Source organism: Taudactylus pleione, unplaced genomic scaffold (assembly GCF_031769625.1).
Source record: "Taudactylus pleione unplaced genomic scaffold, aTauple2 ptg000976l, whole genome shotgun sequence".
Classification (NCBI taxonomy): domain Eukaryota; kingdom Metazoa; phylum Chordata; class Amphibia; order Anura; family Myobatrachidae; genus Taudactylus; species Taudactylus pleione.
In genome coordinates this window covers 2,958,543-2,983,600 of record NW_028285377.1, presented here as the reverse complement: position 1 = coordinate 2,983,600, position 25,058 = coordinate 2,958,543, and the positions used below count along the sequence as shown (strand labels likewise).

Below are 25,058 nucleotides of genomic sequence, written 5' to 3'. Positions count from 1 at the left end.
TTATGCACATCACCAGGTATCATACTTCTTTTGTCTCTGTGTTCATACTGTGTATGAAGATATGGTGATGGTGTGTCTTTATGAATACCAAGCATTTCACCATGTGTAAGGGTCATAACTTCTGGGACTACTCTTCCCAAACAACACAAACCTTCGGAACTCGAAGAGAGCCACTTATACGCTTTCCTTCCACATATAAAATATACATCATCAGGGAGAACATAAGGAATAGTAAACATCAGTAACCCACACATTTCCCTAGCAAGTGATCCTACTTCAGGTTCTCCCATTTGACTTATACCAGTTTCTCGTTGTAATATCCTGGCACAATATCCTTCTGGTACCCTACCAATAATTTCTTTGGTGGAACTTAGTGTATATTTATACCGGAAGTGTCTTCCACCTGTCCTAATTGTGCGTAACAGTTCATAATTCATAGGCTCATGATCAGCTCTTAGTGAGAAGGTCTTCGTCTGATTATTCCCAGTCACCTCCCAACTTCCTGATTCATTGGAGTTGGTGATGTTTAAGCATAAAAGTGTTTTATCTACTTGGTACTGGTGGAGTTTAAAATGGGGTGGTTTGGTATTAAGAAATTTTCCATGTAGAGCATGCCCTCTCTGTGATTCTAAAATTTCAGAGACATTTAATGGGAATGGCACTAATCCTACATTATGCTGTCCTTGGGGTACGTGAGAGCACACCCAACAGTCGGTTTGGTTCAAAATTTTGCCCACCATCGTGTGATAATACTCTAAAGGATACCCACCCCAATACTGATTATACTTAGGTTGACACCGTTGGATGCATCTCTCATCAATTACGGACCCACAGAACTCACACATACAATAATCCTCAGACGATAGACCTTCACACTGTCTCCGAGTATCCAAAATAGCAGATCTCTTAACAATTACTGTATTAAGATTGGTCAAACACTCCCCTGATTGGCATAGCACTCCTCCTCTCGACTCCACTCCATCAATGCTACCATTAGCTCCCATCTCCTCTATCGGTCCCCCGTCACAGAAACCAGAAATCCTCGAACAAACCAGGATGATGGAAACTCTGGAAGAGAATACAAAAATTAACACAGCAGACCAGTCCATTGCCGTAGCAAGGACCTGCAAATTTCTTTAGTTCAAATTTCTTTAGTTCAGATATCTCACTGCAAGCTTTTAACTCTCCAGGAAAAAGCTTGCGATCGACAGGTCCACGTTATCTGCCTCGTCTCCGCCTTGTTTCTCCATTGGTTGGTTGACCTTCTTGCAGTGAGTGGAATGGACCCAGGTATCTCTCTCAGCCACCTTCAGAGATGTGGTACTCGTCAGCAACACCGGTCAGTCAAACAACCTGAACGCAAGAAATTTCTGATCATAACAAATTCTCCAGGTTCAACATCATGAGTTTGTTTCAGGCATATTATGGGACAACAATTTCAGTTTCTGCTGTTGCTGTTTTAACTGTTTACTTACAGTTATACCTTACAGTTACCTCGTTGTTACCTTTCAAGTCTTCCTGTGAACAAATGAGGTTGTCTACCAAACAGTATTTCAAAGGGGGACAGATTTAGAGGGGGTCTAGGAGTGGTCCTTATGCTATGTAGGACCAACGGTAATGCTTCTGGCCATCCTAGTCCAGTCTCCGACATGATTTTACTCAATTTGTTTTTAATAGTTCCGTTTATTCTCTCCACCTTGGCACTGGCTTGCGGTCGGTAGGGGGTATGAAGTCGACTATTAATACCCATCAGTTTAGACATATTTTGAAAAACATCACCTGTGAAATGAGTACCCCTATCACTCTCAATGATTTTAGGGATACCGTATCTGCACACAAACTCCTGAACAATTTTCTTGGCAGTAAACGCAGCAGTATTAGTGGCAGCTGGGTATGCCTCAACCCAATTGGAAAACACATCAGAGCACACTAATACATACTTGAGATTCCTGCAGGGTGGTAATTGGATTAAATCAATTTCTATTACCTGGAAAGGTCCGTCAGTCGGAGGAATGTAGGATGGTTTGGTAGGGATCATTTTCCCAATGTTTTTCCTCAAGCAGGTCAGACAGGACATTGCTCTCTTTTCCGCTTGAGAAGAAAAACCCGGTGCGCACCAGTATGCTATCACCAATTTACACATACCTTGCTTTCCCAGATGAGTCAGACCATGCGCTGCCTCAGCCAGGCTTGGGTAATATGCCTTGGGAGCCACTGGCTTACCTTGTCAGTCTCTCCAGAGTCCAGAGGACTCTTGCCCACATCCCTTGGACCTCCAGACTGACTTTTCCTGGATAGAACACAAATTTTGCATCTCAATTAATTTCAGCATATCAATTGTTTGGGAAGTCATGATTTGTTCAGTTGGTACATTCAGTTTTAACCCTGCTGCCCATTTTGCAGCTTCGTCTGTCCTGTTGTTGCCCAGTGACACTGGATCATCCTCACATGTATGGGCTTTACACTTAATTACTGCCACTGCCTTTGGCAATTGGATTGCTGTTAGTAGTCCTTTTATATGTTTGGAATGTGCAATTGGTGTGCCCGCTGCTGTCATAAATTTTCTCAGATGCCATAAGGCACCGAAATCGTGCACTACCCCGAAGGCGTACCTAGAGTCAGTGTAGATATTAGCAGATTTTCCTTCCGCTAATTGACACGCTCTCTTTAGTGCCACCAGTTCCGCCACTTGGGCCGAGTGTGGTGGGCCTAAAGGTTCGGCTTCTATAACGTCCTCGTCATTTACCACAGCATAACTCTCCAGTGTCAGTTTGTCTATGAAAACTCCCATCCGTATATTATGTCACATCTACTTTTTCTAAAGGTGTATCCCGTATGTCAGGTCTTGCAGTAAAGGTTTGATTCAGATATTCCATACAATCATGTGCATCAATATACCTGCAGAACTCACCTGTTGCCAGCGGCTCACCTCCCTCCACCCTTTGTGCATCATGTTGCACATATGGCAAATACGTAGCTGGGTTTAACGTACTGCACCTTTTGATGGTGATGTTTGCAGGTGCTATTAAGTCTAGTTCCCATTTTGAGAATCTAGCTGAGGAGACATGTCTGGTTTGGGCAGAGTTTAGCAAAGCAGATACAGCATGGGGAGTATAGACAATCATATCATGGCCTAGTACCACATCATCACTCTTACTGACCAATAGAGCAGTTGCTGCTACACTTCTTAAACACGTTGGGAGTGATCTTGCCACAGTGTCCAATTGTGCACTGTAGTATGCTACGGGCCATCACCATGTTTTTGTGTGAGGACACCTGCTGCACAACCATCGGCTTCCGTACAATACAAATCAAAAGGTTTTCCATAATCAGGTATTCCCAATGCAGGTGCTCTTTTCAGACTACCCTTAAGATTAAGGAAAGCCTGCTCTGATTCCTCTGTGTGTATGACACGATCGGGCTTTGAGGAAGAGACTTAGGGCCTGATTCAAACCCGGTCGCGAGCGCTGAGCGCTCGCAACTGGGTCGATGGTGGCCCAGAGCGCATGTTCACGACGGAGCCGGCTCCGTCGTGCGCATGTGCGAGACCCGGATAGCGACGGGCAAACCGTCGCTCTGGGTCTCGCTCCAAAGGGGGGTGCTGTCGATGTTGAGTGACAGCACGCCCCCTTTGGAGGGAGGGCCGGGGGGGTGGCCGCCCAAACGGAGGCGTTCCCATGTGAACGCCTACCGTTTGGGGCTGGCCCCACTGACATCACAAGTGATGTCAGTAGAGAGATTCCGGCTCTGTTAGAGCAGAAATCTCTCTGGGGCTTGCGGCAACGAGACCCTACTACAAGGGTCTCGTCGCAAGCCCGATGGTCGTGATGGTCTTGACCATCGCGACCATCTTCCTGGCCGCTCGCTATAGCTGTGGGTGGTCACCCACAGCTATGCGAGCGGCCAGGAGGCCGTTCTAAAAAAAAAAAAAAAAGACCGGCCCTGAGTCAGAGCGAGCGCTCTGTCAGAGCGTCCGGCTCTGAATCAGGCCCTAAGTCCTGTAATGGCAAGGCCAAAATAGAAAAACCTGGGATCCACATTCTGCAGTATCCACACATTCCAAAGAAGGTACAAATATGCTATTGGTTCTGCGGCAGTGTCATGTTCTGTATGGCTTGGATTCTGTCATTTGTCAGATGTCGTAACCCCTGAGTTAGGCAATGTCCCAAATATTTAACCCTGGACTGGCATGGCTGTAGTTTGTCCTTAGCAACCTTATGTCCTGTTTGCGAGAGATGAAGCAACAAAAGTTTAGTATCATTTAAACATGACATAAACGAATCAGAACATAACAATAAATTGTCCACATATTGTATTAGAACAGATCCATTGGCAGGTTGAAAAGATTGTAAACAGTCGTGTAAGGCCTGGGAGAAGATACTGGGGCTGTCTATGAAACCCTGGGGCAATCGTGTCCATGTGTATTGTACACCTCTGTAAGTAAAGGCGAATAGGTACTGACAGTCAGGATGAAGAGGTAAAGAGAAGAAAGCAGAACAGAGGTCAATGACAGTGAAATGGGTTGCATTGGGTGGGATCCGCATAAGAATGACAGCTGGATTTGGCACTATGGGAAATTGGTTCTCTACCACCTTATTAACCCCTCTAAGGTCTTGTACCAGCCTACAACCCCTCCCGCCACTCTTTTTTACAGGAAAGATGGGACTGTTTGCTACACTTGCTGTATGAACTAAAATTCCCTGCTGTAACAATCGCTCAATTATAGGATAAACCCCTAATTCTACCTCCTGTTTTAATGGGTACTGGGGAATTTTAGGAGCTTGCCTACCACTTGTTAGATTTACCATTACGGGACTTATGTTTGCCATTAATCCAGTGTCCTGTCCATCCTTGGTCCAAAGTGAATCTGGAATTTGGGATAACATTTGATCTACCCGAGATGAATTTTCACTTAACCCAGTATAGTGATACATTATCCTTTGGGGAGTGTCCAACATATCCCCTCACCTCTCTGGGATATCTAGAAATACACCATCAGGGGTACAATATATGACACATCTCATCTTACATAACAAATCCCTTCCCAGTAGGTTAGTAGGAGCCGCTGCTGCCAGGAGGAAAGAATGCCTGGTATGCAATGGCCCGATAGTGACCTCTGTGGATTTTGTTAAAGGATAACGTTGCACTTTACCCTTTACACCCATTGCTGGTACTGTCTCCCTGGTTACCTGTAAGTTAGCGGCAGATTTTATCACTGACCTGGTCGCCCCTGTGTCTACAAGAAAAGGATATTTAGTACCAGCTACATCAACCATCATCACCAGTTCTTCCCTAGTACTTCCCGTTAACCTGACTATCTGAAGACTGCAGGTATGACCTTACCCCTAGCGTTGCCTCTCACTCTCCAATACAGCATTTACGGCCACAATTGGAGCTGGTGACTGTTGTGGGTTTCCTGTACTCTGTGTATATCCCGTATGGGGATATCCAGGTACTCCCTGGTTAGGGGGTCCTACCTTCTTCACCCTACAGTTCCTACTTACATGTCCCACTTGGTTTCAGATAGAGCACTTTCGTTAGTGAGGTAGGTGAAAGGATTGGTGTGTGAGTTGAGCGGAAGGGAAAGATGGTGGGTGTGGGTAAGGATATTGAGGGAAATATGGTGGTTGTGGATAGTATGGGTTTTGTGGCTGTGTGTGATAAGTGGGGTAGGGTTGTGTTTGAGGTGGTGCAGGATTGGTGAGGACGTGTAGCTGTGCAGGTGTGTCTGCTGGCTGTGATGTTACAGTCATTCCTTCTAGAGCTTGGATACGAACAGCCATTAGCTTCTCGCTCTGAGTCTCTCTCTTTTTAAGGATGTTCTTATCGTGTTCAATAGCGGATTCTATGAGGGTGTCTACAGTGACTCCCCTCCAGCCAGGCTGTGAGGTCTGAACTCGGGTCTTTAGGTTCTCTTTTAGACCATCCATAAGTACAGTGACGATCATTCCCCTGTGATGAGTGCTATCTTTAATATCCTCTAACCCAGTGTACTGGGTGATAGCCTGCAGAGCTCGGTTACAATAATAATGTGCAGATTCACTCTTTTTGCTTCATGGTGAAAATTTTGCTCCAGTTAACTACTACTGGAAAATATACACCCAGTTGATTATAATGCAGTAAATGTTACCTTGGTTAATTTCGTCTGTTAAGGGAACATCTCCAATACACAATCCGTGATAAACTTTGTCACGTCGGTATTGTGTGGAAGACAAGCCCTTACACCACTCGCCAATCTTTATTGGTTGGCTCGTGAGCACTACCCAAATTCTTTAAAAATCTTTGGCATTTCGCTAATTCCTTTTTAGGGTCAGGGAAATCATACATTATGGAGTTTAGCTCCGCTCTTGTCCAAGGACAATGCATTGCAACCTCCCTTGTGGGCACTACACTGTTCGCATTCGCATTCCCATTCGGAACAGTTATTGTCCGGATGGGATGCAGACCGGCCGCACTGCTACTTTTGACCTTGTTACCTGGCTGGGGATTTAGTCTACTACTGCTACGTATGTAGTTAACAACTTCCTCTACGGGTGCAGTGGATGTTAACACTTCCTGTACTATCACTGATGAAGATGGCGGCACCACTTGTGCTTGTCGTGGTGGAGCATCTAACATGTGTACAGCACGGGAAATGGTAGACATAATAATAGGCTCATCCTCCGCATCATAAACATTTTCCTTATGATTACTTAAGAGAGGGTACAAGTTATTTGTTACATTATTATGGGTTTTTTCAACAACTGTACCTGCACCCCCATCCGCATAGGGCGGCGGTGGTGTGCGTGAACCACTGGCAATACCTTCCGCAACGCTACCTTGCTGCATGTGCGCGCAGTTTAGCGCTGCATGTGTACTCTCCGGTAACGTGCTCGCGACACTAGTTTGCGTCGCGTGCACACCTTTAAGCCTCGCATCCCCCTCACGCTACCATAATTTTAAACACTCGCTATATTTTACCTTTTTCATTCGAGAGCGCACCATACAAATGCTACCTCGGACATTGTTCAATACCTCCTTATCAAAGCTGCCAATTCTGGGAAACGGTCTAACACTTTTCATCGTCATTTTAAACCATACATCACAGTACCTAATTGCATAAGCACTGTACTTAGTATGCATAATATGGCGTGCCGACCCAAGTGGCGCTTCCAACAGCAGCACATCATCTAACATCTCTACCGTTTGCTTGGCTCCCATCCTGGGAGAACCCTAAGCTTTTCAATGGAGATTTAAACTGGTGAAAGACAATCAAGATACTTTCACTTACCTGTGGACGTCTTAACAGGATGCGCCCACAAACCTATGGAAGAATAACCAGGCTGCTTCCACGCACCTAATCCCTTTTTGACTACCTTTCCATTGCTAGCATGTAGGTATTCCAATAACACCTACCCTTTTCAGTGATTTCGTCCACCCTCTACCCAGTTAACAATCACAATTTAGCCAAAACTGTGCGGATCAATTACAATGCTCAAATAACCCTAACTGATCACTGAATACTGCAATCACACTGAGAGCCGAAACTACAACAAAGACAACTACACCTGCTTATGTGTATAGACTGCGGTATCTACTACCGAGCCACTAGGCCGACACCAGGCGCCTTGTCCTTAAGTGTCCTATGATACCCTTAACTAGGGAACATGTTACCCCTACCAACAAATACTCACTGTTACACACCCTTTTCCTGCGCAGAAAAATACACGTTTTCCCAGATTATAGCAACACTAATCAAAATGCTTATAACAATGCTATCTATCAATGCGCTCTCAACGGCTTTGTTTAAAACACGTGGCAGCAATACAGGAAATACATATACGCTATTGTGCGACTAGTTGCATACACAATAATGCGACTACTACACAACACGTATTATGATTTTTACTCTATAGTGCGACTTGGTCGCATACACAATAATGCGACTTCCCCTTTTTAACATAAAAAAACTATCAATGAAGGAAAACAAACTTTTTCCTCCCTCGTCCCTGGATTCTCAATCAGCGCTCCTAAAGCTACAATAACGAGTAGCGGACTCTCAGCAACAAAGTGGTAGCAGATTTCGAAGGCACAATGCATTCTCCTGCTAGGCGCCTCCACCCTTTTGCTGAGAGATCGCTACCGAGTGTTACCTAGTGACCGGTAGCGTGATTTCACACTGCGAGCCCCCAACTATCGATACCTAATTAAAACCTCTATGCAATCCTGTCTATACCTTCTAAAATCCTGCCTATACTTCTAAAATTGTCGCTATTTAGCGCAATGAGTCGCACAGTAAATAAATGCTTTCAGACTTTGAGTGTGGTTCCAAAGCACAAAAAGTTATTATTCAATATAAAAACAGATTGTTACACGCTGTGATCTAAAGACAATTAGCGCAAATAAATCATACAGACCCAATGTACAGTTGTTATATACGCACGCGCTCTGGGCCCAGATACCGGCATCAGCATTAGAAACCTCCGACAACAGCACAGCAAGAAGACTCCAGACTGGGGTCAGAGAGCGCACATATATACTCTTACAGGAATAGGCAATACAATAGAACAGATTGGCATGATTCCATTGGTTCTTCTTAAAGGTGCTTTTGTTACAGGATAGTTCATAGGTCAATTCAAATAGACCCAAACAGTTTCCAACCGCCCTTTGTGTCCCTTTTCCCACTGCATGCTAATCTAAGCTGCTAACATTAAAGAGTACATTTTAATGTTTTAACTCTCTATAGTCCATAATTGGCAGACGCATGTTGCGATCTTCTCACCGATGATACCGGAAATCTGTGGAGACACAGTGGATCAGTACAACACCAAACACGGTCTGCTTACCATGTACTAAACCTTAGATATCAAATAACCTTTATTACACAACATTAATAATTACTGCATAAACTTTGGATATTACACTTTAATGCTAGGGAACCTTTTATGTAAGTGTGCAGTGTGTAAGTATTGGGGAATTGGGAAAAGACGCTAGTTAGCATTGTGCGACTCTGTGTTTTGTGGAGTACACCATGGTACGTGTTTTGCAGGGATAATAATTTTATGTATTTTAATGAATGTCTGTATTTACATGGTGTGGACTTTTAACCTCTTTCTATTGCGTGGGAATCGCACAACGCTAATAGCATCGCCGTATAATGGCGAGTTTCTATAAAATGGCGCTGGGCGGCCAGTCGCAAAATGGCGTCTCATTTGCCATTCGCAAAATGGCGTTGCCCCGATCTAATTTTACACCGATCCTGTCTCAGCCAATTATCCGGCTTTGATAGTACAAAAAAACTTCTGGGGAAGACACCTCTGGAAAGTGAGAGACCACTTTTCAGACCCAGGCGTCTGTTTGATGTCAGGAGTCCCCAAAATGAAGTCGTCGGTCTCTCACCCTGGGATCCCCCAGGATGAAGGCCTGCACCATCAGGCGGTTTGTCGTCCAGCTTGGAAGCTGGATGTCTGATCGCCCAAGACCATTTAGTTTGCAGCTTGGTGGTCCTGCGAGAACTAAACTGTCTGGAGAAAGGCTGTCCTTTTGCTCTTCTCTGAGGGCAAAAAGACCGAAAAGGGGACTGCCTAGGCTTAGATGTAGCTGTTGATGGCAGGCCGGCAGATTTTGAGGCTGCCAGAGTAGCCATTATCTTATCCAATTTTTCGCCAAATAGTATGTTTCCACAAAAAGGCAGGGATTCAAGAGCCTTCTTGGATCCCGCATCTGCTTTCCAGGACCTTAACCAAAGGGTTCTACGAGCAACAACCGAAGATGCAGTTGCTTTTGGAGCCGGAGGTCGAGCATCTATTGCAGCTTCTCCTAAATAAGAGGCCGCTTCCCGTATTTGGGAGATATATGTTCTCTGGTAGCATCTGGTAGAGTGTCCCCCAATGCCCCCTTCCATTCTTCAACAGCCTTGGATACCCAGGCCACAGCCATAGTCATACGGGTAATAGCTCCAGACAATGAAAACACTGATTTAAGACAGGTTTCAAATCTTATATCTGTGGGATCTTTAAGGGAAGATGCGGACGGTATAGGCAACCTAGCGCTCCTGACTAAATGCGTCACTTGTGCATCCACAGTAGCAGGGACTTCCCTCTTAGTACATTCGGTAGGTGGGAGAGGATACAAAGATGCTAATCTTTTTGTAACATGGAACCATTTACCCGGGTTACTCCATGCTTCCACCATGAGTTCAGTGAGCTGCCCAGACTTAGGAAACTCAGCTTTTACCACCTTCTGGTGTTTAAACACTGGAGCCTTAGGTCTAGGAGCTGATTCATCATCCTGTATATTTAAGATTGATTTGACAGCGCTCACTAAAGAAAGGACATCCACTGTAGAAGGATGGTCTTCCCCTCCTGAGATAGATCCTGGAGAAGAACCTGGCGCATCATCTGACTCCTCCAATGATGCTTTAGAATCTACAAGCTGGACTGATTGACAAGATGATACCGTCTGCTTAGGCGATTTAATGGCTACCGGTCAGTTTTCCTGCAACATTTGCTGAAACGCAGCAGCTGACTGAGCCGTACTCTGACTTGAGTGGGCATAAACTTTCATCCAAGAAGAATGTATAGGGCGTGGAGTGGGGGGGGATATAGCAGGCTGTGGGTGTCCCATTATGGGATACAGCGTGGGAGCAGGGAAATGGTCCACTAGCTGCATCATAACCTGAGACAAGGAGGACACCCAGGGTAGCTCCTGTACAGGGGCTGGGAGATTGGACTGGTAAGGTGGTTCTTTGTAACAAATAGCACACAAACCCTCCTGTGTAAAATCCTCTGGGGAGAAGCCCACCAAACAGCTTTTACATGAAACCAGCACCGAGGCCTCAGCCACCTGTTTACCCTTAGACATAATAACTAAGTGTAAATGTCACTTCCTTCACAAGTATCAATAAATGTGAAGTACATTAAAGAGAAGAGAAGAAAAAAAACATTCCCCACACACCTGTAGCAAAGGGTCGAGGAGAAATAACAGTGATAGATATACCTGACAGAAAATAAAGGCAACACAGCAGTGCTAGGATAAGTCACACACAATGCATATACAGGCCATGGGCTCTGAATCAACTACTCAAAACACAAGGCTTGGTAGGATTTGAGCACGGTATAACCTGGTCTCTGGGGAGAGGTATACAGGGAGACGAGACCCAAAACCTCCTGAGACCAGCAGCTTCAGCAGAGCACTGACAAGTGGTCGCTGGGCATCTTGTATACAAAGGAGGGTAGGAGGAGCAACTCAGATGTGGAAAAACCTTGGATGGATCAGTGTCTGGGCTGGGGGAAGGGCTGCCGGGGAGAGCCTACCTGCCCTATGCTGCATTAACCCCCAGGTGCGCTGGTATCCCATAGCAACCGCTACTACCTTTCCCGCTGCTAGACAATTATTCTCCAGTGGTCTTAGTGGGGGAGCGGACAAACCGGTTGCCCCACTACAGCGGCCTCCGGCAGGTCTCCACTGTTGGAGGTATGGACTACCACACGCGGTTTCTCGCGAATGCCTTACCTGCATCTCCGTGTTCCCGGCCGCAGTCCTGGGTCCCAGCATCACTGCTAGCTGGGCTCTGCTGGTGACCGCCGAAATCACCAGTCCGTTTACTGCTGTTGCGGCGCCGGTGGAGGTAGATGGAGCAGCAGCATCGGCGTCTATTAGGACGGCAAGTGCTGCTTGCTCTGAAGAAAAAAAATATAATAAAAAGCTTGGGACTGCTACGCAGTTCCCCGGTTAGAAAGTACAACTGATCCTGCAGCACCAAACAAAAAACTGAATGACTCTGGCCAGGGGCAGGGTGTATGTGGAGGAGGACCTGAGGCATCCTGGGAGCTGAAAGCTTAACTGCTTGGTGCCTGGATCACTCCAACCACATTTCCCCATGGTGATCCCTGTGGACCCCCTATGGATCCTGAAGAAGAAATGGTGGACATTTTTTTTTCTAACCCTAATGTTAACCCTCCCTTTGGTGCCTAACCCCAACCTTCCCTCCTGGTGCTTAACCCTAACCCTCCTTCCTGGTGCCTAACTCTAACCCTCCCTCCTGGTGCCTAACTCTAACCCTCCCTCCTGGTGCCTAACCCTCCCTCCTGGTGCCTAACTCTAACCGTCCCTCCTGGTGCCTAACTCTAACCCTCCCTCCTGGTGCCTAACCCTAACCCTCCCTCCTGGTGCCTAACTCTAATCCTCCCTCCTGGTGCCTAACCCTAGCCCTCCCTCCTGGTGCCTAACTCTAACCCTCCCTCCTGATGCATAACCCTAACCCTCCCTCCTGGTGCATAACCCTAACCCTCCCTCCTGGTGCCTAACTCTAACCCTCCCTCCTAGTGCCTAACTCTAACCCTCCCTCCTAGTGCCTAACTCTAACCCTCCCTCCTAGTGCCTAACCCTCCCTCCTGGTGCCTAACCCTAACCCTCCCTCCTGATGCCTAACCCTCCCTCCTGGTGCCTAACCCTAACCCTCCCTCCTGGTGCCTAACCCTAACCCTCCCTCCTGGTGCCTAACCCTAACCCTCCCTCCTGGTGCCTAACTCTAACCCTCCCTCCTGGTGCCTAACCCTAACCCTCCCTCCTGGTGCCTAACCCTAACCCTCCCTCCTGGTGCCTAACCCTCCCTCCTGGTGCCTAACTCTAATCCTCCCTCCTGGTGCCTAACCGTAACCCTCCCTCCTGGTGCCTAACCCTAACCCTCCCTCCTGGTGCCTAACTCTAACCCTCCCTCCTGGTGCCTAACTCTAACCCTCCCTCCTGGTGCCTAACCCTCCCTCCTGGTGCCTAACCCTAACCCTCCCTCCTGGTGCCTAACCCTAACCCTCCCTCCTGGTGCTTAACCCTAACCCTCTGGTAAGTGCCTACCCTTAAAATACAAAACCAAAATGTGTCGACCTTTTGTCCCTGTCGACCTATTGCCTGTCTAACATCTGTTGTCTATCTAGACATTGTCAACCTTTTTACTGTCTAACCATTGATTGGAACCCGAATATTAAAGGCTGCGTCCACTACACAAGTGAGATTTTCTTTTATTCAAACTAAAATAAATGCTGTCCTCCTTTTTTAGGGAATACTGACAGTAACTCTCTCATTTGTGGAAGTAATGAAGAATATCTCCTATAACTTACTGGAAGGAGACCATATCCACTCACCCATGGTTGGCTGACTGTCCAGAATCCGGATAGGAATCGGGTGAATCTCCCCGAGTAGAATCTGGTGCAGTTCTCCTGACATGCCAGATGAATCTTCCACCGTCACCAACTGCCCCATGCTTACCAAGCTATGAGCAGATGCTGGCACAGTCGATACAGAGGAGTCATTATGCTGGTTGTGTAAGTGACTAAGAACAAGAGGCTGACTACTCCCTCCAGCGTTTAGCAGAGCTGGTGGGCTCAATGCAATAAGGGAGGAAGTTCCGTTAGAGGATGTGAATGACGGATGCTGGCGATTCACTGTAATAAGGGCCGTTGTCCCATCAGAAGTTGTGAAGGATGACGTTTGAGGGTTCACTGTAATTAGAGCGGCTGTTTCATCAGGTGACGTGAATGTGGGGGGTGACTGACTCACTGCAATAAGGGCCGTTGTCCCATCGGGCGATGTAAAAGATGGCTGCAGCTGGAGACCCTTCATAAAAGTAAAAACAGAGATGAATATGTTTCAGTTTATGAAGGTAACATTGTGTAATGTGAGGATAATACATGCATTGGCAATTCATGGAAACATTTAGATATTATGGAAAAGCTTCCCCTAGGTAACAATGGAGAGTGATACACAAGAGCTAAACAAAATGTCACAATAATGATTACATGTCAGTATAGCCGAGGAACGCATATAGCACTCATTACTCACCGTTACACAATAATGATTACATGTCAGTATAGCCGAGGAACGCATACAGAACACCTTACTCACCGTTACACAATAATGATTACATGTCAGTATAGCCGAGGAACGCATACAGAACACCTTACTCACCGTTACACAATAATGATTACATGTTAGTATAGCCGAGGAACGCATACAGCACACCTTACTCACCGTTACACAATAATGATTACATGTCAGTATAGCCGAGGAACGCATACAGAACACCTTACTCACCGTTACACAATAATGATTACATGTCAGTATAGCCGAGGAACGCATACAGCACACCATACTCACCGTTACACAATAATGATTACATGTCAGTATAGCCGAGGAACGCATACAGAACACCTTACTCACCGTTACACAATAATGATTACATGTCAGTATAGCCGAGGAACGCATACAGCACACCATACTCACCGTTACACAATAATGATTACATGTCAGTATAGCCGAGGAACGCATACAGAACACCTTACTCACCGTTACACAATAATGATTACATGTCAGTATAGCCGAGGAACGCATACAGCACACCATACTCACCGTTACACAATAATGATTACATGTCAGTATAGCCGAGGAACGCATACAGCACACCTTACTCACCGTTACACAATAATGATTACATGTCAGTATAGCCGAGGAACGCATACAGCACACCTTACTCACCGTTACACAATAATGATTACATGTCAGTATAGCCGAGGAATGCATACAGCACACCTTACTCACCGTTACACAATAATGATTACATGTCAGTATAGCCGAGGAACGCATACAGCACACCTTACTCACCGTTACACAATAATGATTACATGTCAGTATAGCCGAGGAACGCATACAGCACACCTTACTCACCGTTACACAATAATGATTACATGTCAGTATAGCCGAGGAACGCATACAGCACACCTTACTCACCGTTACACAATAATGATTACATGTCAGTATAGCCGAGGAATGCATACAGCACACCTTACTCACCGTTACACAATAATGATTACATGTCAGTATAGCCGAGGAACGCATACAGCACACCTTACTCACCGTTACACAATAATGATTACATGTCAGTATAGCCGAGGAATGCATACAGCACACCTTACTCACCGTTACACAATAATGATTACATGTCAGTATAGCCGAGGAACGCATACAGCACACCTTACTCACCGTTACACAATAATGATTACATGTCAGTATAGCCGAGGAACGCATACAGCACACCTTACTCACCGTTACACAATAATGATTACATGTTAGTATAGCCGAGGAACGCATACAGCACACCTTACTCACCGTTACACAATAATGATTACATGTCAGTATAGCCGAGGAACGCATACAGCACACCTTACTCACCGTTACACAATAATGATTAGATGTCAGTATAGCCGAGGAACGTATACAGCACACCTTACTCACCGTTACACAATAATGATTACATGTCAGTATAGCCGAGGAACGCATACAGCACACCTTACTCACCGTTACACAATAATGATTACATGTCAGTATAGCCGAGGAACGCATACAGCACACCTTACTCACCGTTACACAATAATGATTACATGTCAGTATATCCGAGGAACGCATACAGCACACCTTACTCACCGTTACACAATAATGATTACATGTCAGTATAGCCGAGGAACGCATACAGCACACCTTACTCACCGTTACACAATAATGATTACATGTCAGTATAGCCGAGGAACGCATACAGCACACCTTACTCACCGTTACACAATAATGATTACATGTCAGTATAGCCGAGGAACGCATACAGCACACCTTACTCACCGTTACACAATAATGATTACATGTCAGTATAGCCGAGGAACGCATACAGCACACCTTACTCACCGTTACACAATAATGATTACATGTCAGTATAGCCGAGGAAGGCATACAGCACACCTTACTCACCGTTACACAATAATGATTACATGTCAGTATAGCCGAGGAACGCATACAGCACACCTTACTCACTGTTACACAATAATGATTACATGTCAGTATAGCCGAGGAACGCATACAGCACACCTTACTCACCGTTACACAATAATGATTACATGTCAGTATAGCCGAGGAACGCATACAGCACACCTTACTCACCGTTACAGAATAATGATTACATGTCAGTATAGCCGAGGAACGCATACAGCACACCTTACTCACCGTTACAGAATAATGATTACATGTCAGTATAGCCGAGGAATGCATACAGCACACCTTACTCACCGTTACAGAATAATGATTACATGTCAGTATAGCCGAGGAACGCATACAGCACACCTTACTCACCGTTACACAATAATGATTACATGTCAGTATAGCCGAGGAACGTATACAGCACACCTTACTCACCGTTACACAATAATGATTACATGTCAGTATAGCCGAGGAACGCATACAGCATACCTTACTCACCGTTACACAATAATGATTACATGTCAGTATAGCCGAGGAACGTATACAGCACACCTTACTCACCGTTACACAATAATGATTACATGTCAGTATAGCCGAGGAACGCATACAGCACACCTTACTCACAGTTACACAATAATGATTAGATGTCAGTATAGCCGAGGAACGCATACAGCACACCTTACTCACCGTTACACAATAATGATTAGATGTCAGTATAGCCGAGGAATGCATACAGCACACCTTACTCACCGTTACACAATAATGATTACATGTCAGTATAGCCGAGGAACGCATACAGCACACCTTACTCACCGTTACACAATAATGATTACATGTCAGTATAGCCGAGGAACGCATACAGCACACCTTACTCACCGTTACACAATAATGATTACATGTCAGTATAGCCGAGGAACGCATACAGCACACCTTACTCACCGTTACACAATAATGATTACATGTCAGTATAGCCGAGGAACGCATACAGCACACCTTACTCACCGTTACACAATAATGATTACATGTCAGTATAGCCGAGGAACGCATACAGCACACCTAACTCACCGTTACACAATAATTATTACATGTCAGTATAGCCGAGGAACGCATACAGCACACCTTGCTCACCGTTACACAATAATGATTACATGTCAGTATAGCCGAGGAACGCATACAGCACACCTTACTCACCGTTACACAACAATGATTACATGTCAGTATAGCCGAGGAACGCATACAGCACACCTTACTCACCGTTACACAACAATGATTACATGTCAGTATAGCCGAGGAACGCATACAGCACACCTTACTCACCGTTACACAACAATGATTACATGTCAGTATAGCCGAGGAACGCATACAGCACACCTTACTCACCGTTACACAATAATGATTACATGTCAGTATAGCCGAGGAACGCATACAGCACACTTTACTCACCGTTACAGAATAATGATTACATGTCAGTATAGCCGAGGAACGCATACAGCACACCTTACTCACCGTTACACAATAATGATTACATGTCAGTATAGCTGAGGAACGCATACAGCACACCTTACTCACCGTTACACAATAATGATTACATGTCAGTATAGCCGAGGAACGCATACAGCACACCTTACTCACCGTTACACAATAATGATTACATGTCAGTATAGCCGAGGAACGCATACAGCACTCCTTACTCACCGTTACACAATAATGATTACATGTCAGTATAGCTGAGGAATGCATACAGCACACCTTACTCACCGTTACACAATAATGATTACATGTCAGTATAGCCGAGGAACGCATACAGCACACCTTACTCACCGTTACACAATAATGATTACATGTCAGTATAGCCGAGGAACGCATACAGCACACCTTACTCACCGTTACACAATAATGATTACATGTCAGTATAGCCGAGGAACGCATACAGCACACCTTACTCACCGTTACACAATAATGATTACATGTCAGTATAGCCGAGGAACGCATACAGCACACCTTACTCACCGTTACACAATAATGATTACATGTCAGTATAGCCGAGGAACGCATACAGAACACCTTACTCACCGTTACACAATAATGATTACATGTCAGTATAGCCGAGGAACGCATACAGCACACCTTACTCACCGTTACACAATAATGATTACATGTCAGTATAGCTGAGGAACGCATACAGCACACCTTACTCACCGTTACACAATAATGATTACATGTCAGTATAGCCGAGGAACGCATACAGCACACCTTACTCACCGTTACACAATAATGATTACATGTCAGTATAGCCGAGGAACGCATACAGAACACCTTACTCACCGTTACACAATAATGATTACATGTCAGTATAGCCGAGGAACGCATACAGCACACCTTACTCACCGTTACACAATAATGTTTACATGTCAGTATAGCTGAGGAACGCATACAGCACACCTTACTCACCGTTACAGAATAAATCACCTATAATAGGCACTACAGAGTACAGACCACGAGGGGTTTCTTTTATTACCAGCTGGTGTGGGATTTATAACAACTGTTTTTTGGAGGAAATACTTTGACTTAAAACTTATTGTTGCTTCCATTACAGCAAGATATGCTAAAAGGTATTTGATTGTCCCTTGGACATCTGCACGTTTTCTGTGTTATTATAGTGGAAATATTGGAATGGGGCAGTGACAATGGCTGTGTACAGACACGTGGTGAGAGTAGGGCTACGGACCTGTTGGTATAACTGTCTACGCAGAGCTTTCAATTAGTGCTCCACATTACATAGTGTTCATTCTAGCACCCTGCACCTGTTACACCCCGTGCAGTTCCTCTTTCCTGCCTGGGGTGTCACCCTCTGCTCTGGTGCTTCTAGCACACTCTGGTCTGCATCTCAGCAGCAGTTTGTTGCATCAGCTGAGTGTGCTAGAAGGACCAGAGCAGAGAGCGACAGCCCAGGCAGGAAAGAGGAATTGCACGGGGTGTGACACTATTACAGCTGGTGAATTCAGTCATGCTTAATATCTGTGACACTGGGCCTGATCCTAAGGAGGACGTGGGCTGATATTTGCGCAATTGAGCAATGTTTTGCTACTGTGCGTGAGAGAAAAAAGTCCAGAAAACCCTTAATGTCACTTGCGAACCAAGGTGTGCGATACGTACGCAGCTGCATATGACATTACTGTTAGACGGCAACTGCGCTCCCTGGGTGTTTCCGAGTGGAGACAGGGAGGCGACCTAAAGTCACTGCAAAAAGAGAAACATTCATAGGCTTGTTATGTGAGTGCCAGAGGCTTGTTATGTGAGTGCCAGAGGCGTGTTATGTGAGTGCCAGAGGCGTGTTATGTGAGTGCCAGAGGCGTGTTATGTGAGTGCCAGAGGCTTGTTATGTGAGTGCCAGAGGCTTGTTATGTGAGTGCCAGAGGCGTGTTATGTGAGTGCCAGAGGCGTGTTATGTGAGTGCCAGAGGCGTGTTATGTGAGTGCCAGAGGCGTGTTATGTGAGTGCCAGAGGCGTGTTATGTGAGTGCCAGAGGTGTGTTATGTGAGTGCCAGAGGCGTGTTATGTGAGTGCCAGAGGCGTGTTATGTGAGTGCCAGAGGCGTGTTATGTGAGTGCCAGAGGCTTGTTATGTGAGTGCCAGAGGCGTGTTATGTGAGTGCCAGAGGCGTGTTATGTGAGTGCCAGAGGCGTGTTATGCGAGGTGTGCTATGTGAGTGTCATAGGCGTGTTATGCGAGTGTCATAGGCGTGTTATGCGAGTGTCATAGGCGTGTTATGCGAGTGTCATAGGCGTGTTATGTGAGTGTCATAGGCGTGTTATGCGAGGTGTGCTATGTGAGTGTCATATGCGTGTTATGCGAGATGTGCTATGTGAGTGTCATAGGCGTGTTATGCGAGGTGTGCTATGTGAGTGTCATAGGCGTGTTATGCGAGTGTCATAGGCGTGTTATGCGAGTGTCATAGGCATGTTATGCGAGTGTCATAGGTGTGTTATGCGAGTGTCATAGGCGTGTTATGCGAGGTGTGCTATGTGAGTGTCATAGGCGTGTTATGTGAGTGTCATAGGCGTGTTATGTGAGGTGTGCTATGTGAGTGTCATAGGCGTGTTATGCGAGTGTCATAGGCGTGTTATGAGAGATGTGCTATGTGAGTGTCATAGGCGTGTTATGAGAGATGTGCTATGTGAGTGTCATAGGCGTGTTATGCGAGAGTGTCATAGGCGAGTTATGCGAGAGCGTCGTAGGCGTGATATGGGAGCGTCGTAGGCGTGATATGGGAGCGTCGTAGGCGTGATATGGGAGTGTTGTAGGAGTGATATGGGAGCGTCGTAGGCGTGATATGGGAGTGTTATGGGCATGTAGTGGGAGTTCTCATTCTCCGTTCCGCAGCCACATTGGTCATGTTTTAAAACAGTTTCAAGAGAGACTCTGCGCCAGGCAGGGGCTGTTCATGGAGTCAATGTTGCAACCGACGGTGGAGACATGGGATTCACCAACACACTAGAGCACAGGTTCTCAAACTTGGTCCTCAGGACCCCAAACGTTTTCCAGGTCTCTTCACAGTATTACAAGTAAACTAATTAGCTCCACCTGTTTAACTTTTAAAATGCGTCAGTGAGTAATGACTACACCTGTGCAACTGCTGGGTGACCTGCAAAATAAGAACTGTGTGGGGACCTGAGGACCGAGTTTGAGTATTGCTCAGATATGCAAAGTGGCCGTTGCAGGGTTTGCTCAGCTGGTAACATGGAAGTACACAAGAGGAATGCTTAAACTTGCATTTTGATCTTGCAAATCCATGTGAAATGGCATACGCACATTAACCACGTGCCTGACATGGTCACATCAGATGCCGCCACCCCAGGCTGGGCTTACCCTGACATGGTCACATCAGATGCCACCACCCCAGGCTGGGCTTACCCTGACATGGTCACATCAGATGCCACCACAGCAGGCTGGGCTTTCCCTGACATGGTCACATCAGATGCGATCACACCAGGCTGGGATTACCCTGACATGGTCACATCAGATGCCACCACACCAGGCTGGGCTTACCCTGACATGGTCACATCAGATGCCACCACACCAGGCTGGGCTTTCCCTGACATGGTCACATCTGATGCTATCACACCAGGCTGAGCTTTCCCTGACATGGTCACATCAGAAGAGATCACACCAGGCTGGGCTTACCCTGACATGGTCACATCTGATGCGATCACACCAGGCTGGGTTTACCCTGACATGGTCACATCTGATGCGATCACACCAGGCTGAGCTTTCCCTGACATGGTCACATCTGATGCGATCACACCAGGCTGGGTTTACCCTGACATGGTCACATCTGATGCGATCACACCAGGCTGAGCTTTCCCTGACATGGTCACATCTGATGCGATCACACCAGGCTGGGCTTTCCCTGACATGGTCACATCAGATGCGATCACACCAGGCTGGGCTTTCCCTGACATGGTCACATCTGATGCGATCACACCAGGCTGGGCTTTCCCTGACATGGTCACATCAGTAGAGATCACACCAGGCTGGGATTACCCTGACATGGTCACATCTGATGCCACCACACCAGGCTGGGCTTACCCTGACATGGTCACATCAGATGCCACCACACCAGGCTGGGCTTACCCTGACATGGTCACAACTGATGCGATCACACCAGGCTCGGCTTACCCTGACATGATCACATCAGATGCCACCACACCAGGCTGGGCTTACCCTGACATGGTCACATCTGATGCGATCACACCAGGCTGGGCTTTCCCTGACATGGTCACATCTGATGCCACCACACCAGGCTGGGCTTTCCCTGACATGATCACATCAGATGCCACCACACCAGGCTGGGCTTACCCTGACATGGTCACATCTGATGCGATCACACCAGGCTGGGCTTTCCCTGACATGGTCACATCAGAAGAGCTCACACCAGGCTGGGCTTTCCCTGACATGGTCACATCAGATGCCACCACACCAGGCTGGGCTTACCCTGACATGGTCACATCTGTTGCGATCACACCAGGCTGGGCTTACCCTGACATGGTCACATCTGTTGCGATCACACCAGGCTGGGCTTACCCTGACATGGTCACATCTGATACGACCAGTCAAAAAATCCCAGTGGCGGCTGCTGGAAGATTATCTTCTAGCAGCCGCCAATAACATTAATACTAACTCTTGATTACACAGTCATACTATAATTACATCTACAGATCAAAAATGTGACAGTAAATGGATTAAGCTGGATTTATATATTATTTATATACAGTGCATCCGGAAAGTATTCACAGCGCTTCACTTTTTCCACATTTTGTTATGTTACAGCCTTATTCCAAAATAGAATAAAAACATTTTTGTCGTCAAAATTACACAATACCCCATAATGACAACGTGTAAAAAGGTTTTTTTTTAGATTTTTGCAAATTTCATTAAAAAAAAAATAAGAAATCACATGTACATAAGTATTCACAGCCTTTGCTCAATACTTTGTTGATGCACCTTTGGCAGAAATTACAGCCTCAAGTCTTTTTGAATATGATGCCACAAGCTTGGCACACCTATCTTTGGGCAGTTTCGCCCATTCCTCTTTGCAGCACCTCTCAAGCTCCATCAGGTTGGATGGGAAGCGTCGGTGCACAGCCATTTTCAGATCTCTCCAGAGATGTTCAATTGGATTCGAGTCTAGGCTCTGGCTGGGCCACTCAAGGACATTCACAGAGCTGTCCTGAAGCCACTCCTTTGATATCTTGGCTGTGTGCTTAGGGTCGTCGTCCTGCTGAAAGATGAACTGTCGCCCCAGGTCAACAGCGCCCTGGAGCAGATTTTCATCCAGGATGTCTCTGTACATTGCTGCATTCATCTTTACCTCTATCCTGACTAGTCTCCCAGTTCCTGCCGCTGACAAACATCCCCACCACATGATGCTGCCACCACCATGCTTCACTGTAGGGATGGTATTGGCCTGGTGATGAGCGGTGCCTGGTTTCCTCCAAACATAACACCTGGCATTCACGCCATAGAGTTCAATCTTTGTCTTACCAGACCAGAGAATTTTGTTTCTCATGGTCTGAGAGTCCTTCAGGTGCATTTTGGCAAACTCCAGGCGGGCTGCCATGTGCTTTTTACTAAGGAGTGGCTTCCGTCTGGCCACAGTACCATACAGGCCTGATTGGTGGATTGCTGCAGAGATGGTTGTACTTCTAGAAGGTTCTCCTCTCTCGACAGAGGAATGCTGTAGATCTGACAGAGTGACCAGCGGGTTCTTGGTCACCTCCCTGACTAGGGCCCTTCACCCACAATCGCTCAGTTTAGACGGCCGGCCAACTCTAGGAAGAGTCCTGGTGGTTCCAAACTTCTTCCATTTATGGATGATGGAGGCCACTGTGCTCATTGGGACCTTCAAAGCAGCAGCATTTTTCTGTACCCTTCCCCAGATTTGTGCCTCGAGACAATCCTGTCTCAGAGGTCTACAGACAATTCCTTGGACTTCATGCTTGGTTTGTGCTCTGACATTCACTGTCAAGTGTGGGTCCTCATATAGACAGGTGTATGCCTTTCAAAATAATGTCCAATCAACTTAATTAACCACAGGTGTACACCATTTAAGCTGAAGGAACATCTCAAGGATGATCATTGGAAACAGGATGAATTTATTCCATTTTGGATTAACGCTGTAACATAACATAATGTGGAAAAAGTGAAGAGCTGTGAATACTTTCCGGATGCACTGTATATGATCTGTTGCCCAATACATCGCCCTGACGTGGATCAGATCAATATATCGAACACATTGTATAGTGTGTGTCCGCCAAATTTGCCGTTCCAAGCCGGAACGGCAGCGGATCGTGTCGTTTGTACGGCGACGTGATGTATAGTTACATTGCATCGCTGGGTTACGTCTTTGTAAGGTGTGTGCCCAGCGGCACTACACTAACCTTATCACATTTACCAGTTCTCAAACTGTAACCACTACAATCTATATATCTAACAATTATAAAGTGACTATACATCATGTATATACAAGAATAGAGCTATTTCTACAGGAATAAATAATGTGCAAGCTGCAGACAATTCATTTCATTTATTATTAAAGATCACTGATTTCTATCTGTAGTACCTTCAATCTTTTAAATTTTACTTTATTGCTTTGAAAATCTCCTTATGTTATGTATATGGAGATGTCAGTGACACTGCTATATATAATATAGGATTAATTACCTCTCTCCTCACTCTCCTTATGTTATGTATATGGAGGTGTCAGTGACACTGCTATATATAATATAGGAGTAATGACTACCTTTCTCCTCACTCTCCTTATGTTATGTATATGGAGATGTCAGTGACACTGCTATATATAATACAGGAGTAATGACTACCTTCCTCCTCACTCTCCTTATGTTATGTATATGGAGATGTCAGTGACACTGCTATATATAATATAGGATTAATTACCTCTCTCCTCACTCTCCTTATGTTATGTATATGGAGGTGTCAGTGACACTGCTATATATAATATAGGAGTAATGACTACCTTCCTCCTCACTCTCCTTATGTTATGTATATGGAGGTGTCAGTGACACTGCTATATATAATATAAGAGTAATGACTACCTTCCTCCTCACTCTCCTTATGTTATGTATATGGAGGTGTCAGTGACACTGCTATATATAATATAGGAGTAATGACAACCTTCCTCCTCACTCTCCTTATGTTATGTATATGGTGATGTCAGTGACACTGCTATATATAATATAGGAGTAATGACTACCTTTCTCCTCACTCTCCTTATGTTATGTATATGGAGGTGTCAGTGACACTGCTATATATAATATAGGATTAATTACCTCTCTCCTCACTCTCCTTATGTTATGTATATGGAGCTGTCAGTGACACTGCTATATATAATATAGGAGTAATGACTACCTTTCTCTTCACTCTCCTTATGTTATGTATATGGAGATGTCAGTGACACTGCTATATATAATATAGGAGTAATGACTACCTCTCTCCTCACTCTCCTTATGTTATGTATATGGAGATGTCAGTGACACTGCTATATATAATATAGGAGTAATGACTACCTTTCTCCTCACTCTCCTTATGTTATGTATATGGAGATGTCAGTGACACTGCTATATATAATATAGGAGTAATGACTACCTCTCTCCTCACTCTCCTTATGTTATGTATATGGAGATGTCAGTGACACTGCTATATATAATATAGGAGTAATGACTCCATTTCTCCTCATTCTCCTTATGTTATGTATATGGAGC

General features: G+C 45.6%; 1 protein-coding gene across 1 annotated transcript in view; it reads right to left on the bottom strand.

The window, feature by feature from the left end:
• CARF (calcium responsive transcription factor) overlaps positions 1 to 25,058 on the bottom strand; it is a 308,136-nt gene that overhangs the window by 33,884 nt on the left and 249,194 nt on the right. The window contains exon 14 of the mRNA XM_088460719.1: positions 13,122 to 13,593. Within this exon, the coding sequence (XP_088316845.1) occupies positions 13,122 to 13,593 (472 nt within the window). The remainder of the gene's footprint in view (positions 1 to 13,121; positions 13,594 to 25,058) is intronic.